The sequence below is a fragment of the Scomber japonicus genome, chromosome 4 (genome assembly GCF_027409825.1).
Source record: "Scomber japonicus isolate fScoJap1 chromosome 4, fScoJap1.pri, whole genome shotgun sequence".
Classification (NCBI taxonomy): domain Eukaryota; kingdom Metazoa; phylum Chordata; class Actinopteri; order Scombriformes; family Scombridae; genus Scomber; species Scomber japonicus.
The window spans coordinates 31,149,285-31,158,161 of NC_070581.1; the positions used below are offsets into that span (position 1 = coordinate 31,149,285).

The window sequence follows — 8,877 nt, forward strand, 5'->3', positions numbered from 1 at the left end:
AACGAATGATGTAAATGCACTACCTGTGGAGTGATGTTACATTTCCCTCTGCCCCATTTCCTGTTATCTCTCTACTATCACTGGCTAATAAAGGAATAAAATGATCCCAAAAGTAACACAAAGGGAAAATACAGAAAGTTGTTCCATATGATGCAGTTTCTAATATTAGTGAACATAAAAAGATTAGTGCCAACTCACCATTCATCAGTTAGCTCCACAAAATGGCAACAATGACAACAGCCATACAAACTAAATAGTTTACAAAATGAGTATAGATACTAGATGATAAAACATGAAACAAAAATGTACATTTCATGCTGATCTAATGAATGTGTTGTTCATTTTCACAGTTCCACAAAGTGGTAACCCACAGACATGGTTGGTAGATTTGTTTAAACTTACATTTCTTTGTATGTTGTGTTTTCAGATACTTGCTGTGGCAGACGTTCATACTGACTAATATTTTTATATAATTTGTTTTACATTATAGTGCAGGTTCATCGCCATTATCATCACCATCCTTATCACCATGCTTATCACCATCGTTATCACCATGCTTATCACAACGTTCGTCGCTTGGGTTCATACCACTGTCCTAGTGGTTGGACTAAGTGTGGCTCTCGCTGTTTCTTGGTTCGCAACTACCAACGCACCGCAGCTGACGCAGAGGTTAATCACTCTTTACTGTTACCCATGATAACCATGTTTTAGCTATATAGAGCCTGTATGCATTTCTCTCTTCTCTTTCAGCTCATTCTTCTTTGTCTACTTTCTGTTAGACATTTCACATTGCTTTTCTCTTACTCCCCCTGTCAGAGACACTGCGTTGCTCTTGGTGGGAACTTGGCCTCAATCCACAATCACGGGGAAAATGTGTTTGTCAGGAACCTGATTTACAAAAGATGTGGCTCATATGCAAAAGCCTGGATCGGGATGTATGATGCAATTCAGGTGAGACATTTTTGGAGTGTTTTCAAACCTACATTTTTTAGTTGAAATCGGATGCTGGTGCAGACTGAAAAAAAGAGAAGCCATTTAGAGGGATTCATGTTACAAATGAATTGCTTGTTTGTTTGTGCTGCTAATTTGATCCAATCTTAGTTTCTTGCTCCCATCCCAAACACATCTGACCAATGTGCGAAATGAACAGAATGTTCTTTTGTGGCTTTTTGTGATGAATTTTGTTTCACTGTAAAAGACGCAAACAGTTTACCAACTTATTCACTGATTCAGACCAGAGAAATCCAACAAGGGTTTGAAAATGCCCTGAAACACAGAAACTGATGCAGCTATCAGTTGTACAACCAATGGAGTAGCTTGTTGCTACATAACGAATTAAAGGATAGATTCACAATTGTTTGAATGTGTCATAAAACAAATGGTGCACAAATGAAGCTGTTTTATCTTAAATCATTATTCTTACTAAAACAGAACATTGAAACATCTCTTTCTGATGTGCTTTCAACACAAATAATGGGGACAAAATCCCCAGTTGCAATGAGGAAGGAGGCAACTCTGGATATAACACTGTCACATTTTAATGCTCAGATCATGTCAGACATACAAGCTGCTGTAGAGGAGTGAGCCCTGAACAGAGGGGCAAATACTTTATATCTTCATCACACTGCTCTAGGAGTTTTTGTGACTAATCTATGCATGATTATACCCAAACAGACATGGTAAGATCTGTTTCAGAATAAACACATGTTCTTGTTTCTCTTCACACAGGAACACATTGTTCTGTAGGCTGTAGTTTCCCCCCATGAATTAATGCCAATAATGGTAAACCCTCAAACTCCTCCAGCAAATCAGTTGCTCAAAAATAAACTTTCTCTTTCAGGAGGGGAAGTGGTTGTGGACTGATGGTTCCAAGGTTAGATTCACAGCTTGGAGCCATGGAGAGCCGAACAATCAGCACCAAGAACATTGCACAGAGGTCAACTGGAAAGGTACCAATATTATTTCTTTGACGTCAAAAGCTGCTTCTCTTTTGTAGCCAGCACTGACCATCGTTTTTGCTGGTTAAAATGTCAAACAACATCGGCCGAAGCTCATGTCTGATGTTACCAGTTAAAGTTAAGTCCCTTTCTGGGCAAAAAGTGTTTTTCTTCTTTTTTTTCTTTTTGTTTTTTCATCTAGATGTTTGAGCTTCACTGTGCAGAATGTTCAATGTGCAGTTTGACACTAGAAAACTGTTTTCACTTTCATCTGAAGGGGGAAAGTTTCACTGTGCTCACTGAAAATTTTAGTTTAAACTACCTACCACAGCTTTCAATGATAGACATAGGGACATGTGTCGCCCTGTAGTTTGCATTGGAGCTGGTTTGAAACCCAGACTTGGAGTTTATGGTTCGGGACATTTTTTCTGTTTAGAGCCAGGACCTTTTAAATAAGGAGTGTAACCTTTCACGCACTGGGGAAACGCCCCGCTACGTCTGAAACACTGAGTGCAGGGCAGGCATCATAGTCAAGGAACATTAAACTTAATGAAATATTGAAACAATAGTCCGACTCAGTGTGAGTCCAGGAGCCGGGAAGGGCAGCAGGTGAGCCAACTGTCGATCACGACTGTCAATCTATGGCCACACGGCAGACATCAAAGCTACTGTAAGTCTTCAAATCTTATTAACAGAGCAATAATTTCTAAATGACCACCAGCACATTTATTAGAGGACCTGAATTTAGCCCCTGAAACCATAATGATTCATTGGAAACAATGACTGACTCAGTGTATCTAGAGAGAATTTGATGCTTTTTGAATGGGAGTCAGTGGTGGCCATTGGTGGCACTTTAAGGGACTTCCACATCGGCTTCAGCCTCAACTCGTGGTAGCTGCCACATTGTACCTATGAACATGACTTGAAGTTGTGAATTCACTAGTTTGGACTCAATAGTGGTCTGGTGTTCAGTTTACACAAGTGTGATATGGAAACTTGAAGCCTCCAGTGCATGAACACTGAGAATACACTTTACATGGGAGCGGGAGACTTCTTTGAAATAAAAACAGTTTTAAAAGCAGATTTTAACCAGATAATTGACTTGATTCCCACTGATTTTGGGGGAAAACCATATTATTATTCAAAATAGAGTATTTTATTTACATATTAAAACAGGTTTGGAGGGGATCTGATGACGGTGTAAGGGGAAATTTGGCAGCTGTTGAGTACAAAGATCACAAATTATGAAGAGTAATCTCTTAGATAAGCTTCAGATATTACACATTAAATGTAGAAAAATAATAATTTTCTCCAAAAGTAGCTGTGCTCCTTCATTTTTGACTGTGTCTTTTTTATAGCAGCACGTCTCCCACTTCAATCCCTGCATTAGAGAAATATAAATACACTTTGATAAGTATGACAGTCAAACTCAGATGTTTATGCTGTTGTACTCTTTTCTTCTTACAGGATACAAGTGGAATGATATCGGCTGTAACGTTCGGAGACCCTTTGTTTGTGCCAGGAAACTGTCTTGCCGCTAGGCATGAGCTGTCAGATGCTCCATTACAACATCACTTCCATGATGATTATACTTCCTCTTTCATACTTTAATAATAATGAACTTGATGATTTTTCCAATTTAATGCATGAATAGCAATATCACTGTCCTGATCATTAATATCCTCTTTTTGATTATATCATTTACTCTCATATTTCTGCACTATGGGTGAAAAAAACTAATCAGGAACATAAATAAATATGATTTGTCAGCATAGTCGGTTTCTGTCATTGTCTTCATTTGACCTGTGTGCATGTGTGTAGCAGGTATTCCTCATGTTCTGAGAACATAAGTCTGTTTACACAGTCAAATGTGTAAACACTACAGGTGGTTTAAATTTAAAGGGTAAAGTTTAAAGGAGTGTTTTCTTTTGACCCACAAGATACATAAATATTGAGCTCTGGTGTGAGATGATTGTATAAAGAGGCAGCACAGATTGAATTGCAGGATGTGTGTTTATTGAATCAATTGAAATTGAAATCAAATGTGTCTTCCACCAGTGAAGTCATTAAGGTTTGACTTCCTGGTGACATGCATCATGAGTGGTGAAGTGACATCCTCATAGTAGATGTGTCTGCACATGGCGAGACTGTCATGGCTCTCTGGCACAAATGAAAGATCTCTTCAATTGGCACTTTCCATCATTGACATAATCTTCTCCTGTGGACAGAGGTTTCAAAATGAACAAATGATAAAAGCACTTTAGAGGCTTCTTCTACAAATGGTTTGGCCAGAGCTTGTATAAACACAGTACAAATAATATTAAAGGTTATGTCACTTAATCAGTTAAAAAATATTTTTTTATTCTATTTTGAAAAACAAAAATTGATTTCTACAGAAGCCTGTAGGGGCCTGTACTACAAAACAAATTGAACATGATATATGAAGCTGGCTATCAACCAGCTCAGTCAACTCTGGGTTCGCTACCTGCAAGCACATTCTTCTTTCTTTTTTACAAGCACATTCATGTGAAACAGGGCAGGTTGTTCATGACATCATCACAGGCATGAATGAAGTACATCTATGATATGAGATAAAACAGTGATACCAAGTACCTGCGAAACACTACCACACTACAAAACATTTTCAACTAAATAAAATGCGAATGACAGCCTGAAATCATACAACAGAATAAGATGTTGAACACTTGACTTAATTTCTATGTATTAAGATTAGGCTAAGGCTTAAAATACATGCTGGTATTATTATTACTTAATTTTAGAGTGGTATATTAAACATTGCTATTTAACTCGATAATGAAGAAATTATTCATGAGTTAAACTCAGTATAAATTCCACCACCAGGTGGTGCTGCAGCTTCAGTACGAAACTAGTTGTTAAAGCGTTGAAGAAAGAAGAAAACTCTGTTCAGTGTTGTACACAGCATGAGAGTAGCAGATTGTTTCTTTCATAGACATATATGCATATGTCTTTGGTTTATTTAGCAGCTGAGGAAACATACTGGTGGACTGTCACTGCCCACTTTATCACTTCCACGTCACATTCGGTATTTGGTACTTTCCCTTTCTGTGAAGATTGTGTAATTTTTAATGTGTTTCGGGAATGGTAAAAGTGATTGTTTTTTGGTCATTTGTGCTTTGCCCTCTCTTTGTGTGGCGTAACCCCCACACTCCAGTGTCTTGGGATGATCTAGATGAAAGTATGGTACAACCGTGGAGTTTGGAAGATGTCCTTTTTTGCCAATGTCTCGGATAAACAGAGCCTGATGCGCTTTCACCCCATAGTTTCCAATTTTATTCGGACTTGGCATATAGTTGAATCAGAATGCAAGATATCCTGTAAATGGCATACACTGTCCCCTCTATTTAACAACGAAGGATTAATGATTGGAGGGAGACCCATCTCCAATTTATTTTTAAAAAGTTATTCCCAAAAAAACCAGGCATAATTCTCCATTGGAAATAAATGGGAATTTTTTTCACCTAGCTCTCTCATACCTGCACGTAGAAATGTGATTCAAAACTTGTTCTCTCTCCAAAACACCAAACAGTTGTAAACATGTAAACATGTAAACTTTTCAAACTATGAGCAGTCAAATGAGGAGTGGAAATCACTTTTTCTTCAAAGTTAGAGTGGAAGTTAGTTTGTTAGCTTGTCAGTTAGCTTGAGTGCGAGAAGCAGTAAAAAAATAACCTTAATTTTTATTTTTAACTCTACCTCACGGCCAAACCGTAATAAGGAGACAAATAATTTTTTTCAAAATGTAGACATAGGTGTTGGGATTCATAAAATGTGACTTTGACAGGCGGGGTCTGCACAAAATTTAAACGGGGGAGACCCGCAGCAACACCTGTCTCTCTCCCCATTGACCCTCATTTCAAAAGAATCTCACTCTGTTTTCACACTGTGCTTACTCGCTCATTTGAAGGAATAACTGAATATAATAAACACCGTCAGAATCTGCCGGCTTCTGTGTCTCTCACGCTGTTTTCGGTTTTCGGACAGGAGTTACGGTTTACTCACAGTTTGCAATTGTTCGGGACCTTGTCAGAAGCCAAAGTCTGTGGGCATTTTGAAATTTTTTTCCAAGCAGATTCTCACATCGCCGTAGCAACCGTAGGGCCTTAGCTGCCCTTAGCAACCTGTCGCTGGGCAGAAACTGAGCTACTTATTTGTGATTGGCTAATTCCTGTCTGTCTGTTTTGCCAGTTAACTGAGCTAATTCATTTGAATGGAGCGATTAATTCATGTTTACTGTGGACACAATAAATAGTTGTATTGTTTTGTATTGTAGTTATATGATTTGTGGTGTATAAAAAGATTCAATATTTATCAATAGAAGATGAACAAAATGTACATAATTATAATGATTAGTATAATTTCATACAACTAAGTAATTTAAAATAAAAAGTATAATAAAATCTACTCTCTTAATGATAAGATTTACTTAATAATTTCATAACAGTGATGTTCCTGTCTGTGAAAAAATGAAGTAGACTTTACTTAATTAGTTTAAATAAATATTATTTATGCTAAAATATGATTAACATTTACTTACATTTTTTTAAATATTAATATTATTTGATATTAATATTAATGGTATACGTGCAGAGTTTGCGCATATGTATACCACTGTGTATCCAAACATTTAATCATTTAACAATCCACAGTCAAAGCTATCAGGCCATGGACAATACAGTAGCCTATCTCAATAAACCGATTGCGTTTAATACAGTTTTGCTTTGACTTTGGAGAGAGAAACACAGTTATAGTATACTTTGTATGTTAGCAGTTAATGCAATGTTTTCCTATAACATGTTCAATTTGAACACAATTGATTAAGCATGACTGTTTTTTTGATGGTGCAAACAGTTAGTCTGTACCTCGCAAATTGATCTCCATGCAACCTTCTCCTCCACGATTGTTCGGCTCCCCTTTGCCCCAGTCAGTGAAGTCAAACTTTGAACCATCACTCCAAAACCACACACCCTCCTGAGGAAAAAGGAAAACGTTTTTAGGGTCAGTTCACTATTTTTTATTCTAGAATTATTTTATATGCTTTTAAAGCCGGACATGGATTGGACCCTACCTATATATTTGACTTTTTATCCGGATCTCTACAGCCAGAATGTAGTCTGAGATCCATTGGTAAGGGCTTGCTAGCGATTCCAAGGTCTATGCTTTGCTATCAGGGTCCCTATTGTGGAACAACTTGCCTGAAGAGAGCAGGCTTGCAGAGATAGTTCCCCCTATATTGTCTCTTCTTAAGATACATTTTATAGGAAAGCTTTTATGATGTGATTTATAATTCTTCATTTGAACTTTTCATTGTTTGTGTATATAAATTGCCTTTCATATTGATTGTTTTATATTGACTGTTGTTTACATTGAATGCTGTGAAGCACTTTGTTACTTGTATTGAAAAGTATTATACAAACACGGTTTTTATTAGTAGTGTTTTTCTAGTCATGAAGACAGTGCAAACACACTGATTGCAGAGTATTCAGTCACAGTGAGGGTGAATTTTGTTTGACATGGAAAGAAAAAAAAAGGAAAAAGTCATTTGTAAAGCTCAAGAGCAAAATGATTTTTCCAGAAGCTTTAATGTGAGCGGTTTCTATTAGTACTTCATTAAAAAAAAGTCCATACTAGCAACAAGAAGGGGACAACATACTGTCATTGACAAATAAGATTTTAGAGATATTTTAAGATATTTTGATGGTTCTTGTTACTATTTGTAAGTACTCTAAATGCATATATATAATATCTATACTTCTGTACTCATCTCATGTCATGTTCTTTTGAAAGAGACATATTGATATTTATAAGTTTATAAATATGTGGACTAATGCAATCTAGTCAACCATATCACACCTGTCTGTCTCTCATGAGAGGCTCATATAGTTTTATTGCAACAACTAAATATACATTTTAAAAGACGTACATTCAACAGCTGGCATCAAGACATGGCTGGAACAGATCAGGTTTATTGATAAAACACTCACCTTTACTGCATCATAGCCTCCAACCCAAGTTGTTTTATGTGAGTTAGTCGCTCTGTAAATCATCTCTCTGAGGAATTTGTACTCATCTTTAGTGTGGATGGAAACTAGATTTCCACTGAGAGAACTGCAGATACGCTGATGAAGAGGACAAGGTGCAAACAAAAAATGATGAATAGAGTGAGGAAATAATGAATACAGCTAATAATACAGCTCTAATTTGTGATTAACCCTCAGGGATACAGTATATTTGATGAGGAGTAAGAGAGAATCTTACAACTTTACTTTTAGGATCAATCCACTTGAGACTGACAGCTCATTGTGAAACAGTTACCATAGGAATAGATAAGCAGCAAACAGTTTCAGAGTATACCATAAATATGTTTCTTGCAAACAGAAATAGCCGTTGTTGTTATAATACCTCTGCATCCGCCCAGTCCTTTTCAACGTTGTAGAATATGTAACAGTGTCGCTCAAACTGAGTCCAACCAGAAGGGCAGACCTCACAGAAACCTATGAAAAAACAAATTAACTTAGAAGGTCACAAATGATGCAATCGGACTTCCTATAATGGTTGTTGCTATTGCTTCTGGTTATTTTCACTATCAATTCATATGCTGATTATTTTCTCTATTAACTGCCTGTCAAATGTAAAAAAAAATAGCAGTGTCTTCTCTAAATGAATGAAGCTCATTAATGAAACTAGTAGAAGTCTAGAGTTACCGTCTGTAAACACAGCCAACTCAGTTTTTATGGACTGCCCAAAAGACAGAAGCTGTCCAGTGAGAGACAATCTTAAAATATTAACACAGTATTACTATATTGTCAGCAGTCACACAGTTGTACATTCACCCTGTTACAATATGGGAAACACCAACCTGGATCTTTCCCACATTGCGCCTGTCAATGTAAGAAAACAT

At 36.9% G+C, this 8,877-nt stretch overlaps 2 protein-coding genes across 2 annotated transcripts; one reads left to right on the plus strand and one right to left on the minus strand.

Annotated features, from left to right (window-relative positions):
- Positions 1-529: 529 nt before the first annotated feature.
- LOC128357714 (galactose-specific lectin nattectin-like) lies at positions 530-3,478 on the plus strand. The gene is made up of 4 exons (XM_053318084.1): positions 530-669; positions 780-951; positions 1,841-1,949; positions 3,405-3,478. Exons 1-4 carry the CDS (start codon positions 530-532, stop codon positions 3,476-3,478), a joined length of 495 nt encoding a protein of 164 aa, XP_053174059.1.
- A 609-nt stretch (positions 3,479-4,087) lies between these two features.
- On the minus strand, positions 4,088-8,877 carry LOC128357715 (galactose-specific lectin nattectin-like). The gene is made up of 6 exons (XM_053318085.1): positions 8,836-8,877; positions 8,681-8,732; positions 8,379-8,470; positions 7,961-8,095; positions 6,839-6,947; positions 4,088-4,155 (listed from the first exon to the last, which is right to left on the minus strand). Exons 1-6 carry the CDS (start codon positions 8,875-8,877, stop codon positions 4,088-4,090), a joined length of 498 nt encoding a protein of 165 aa, XP_053174060.1.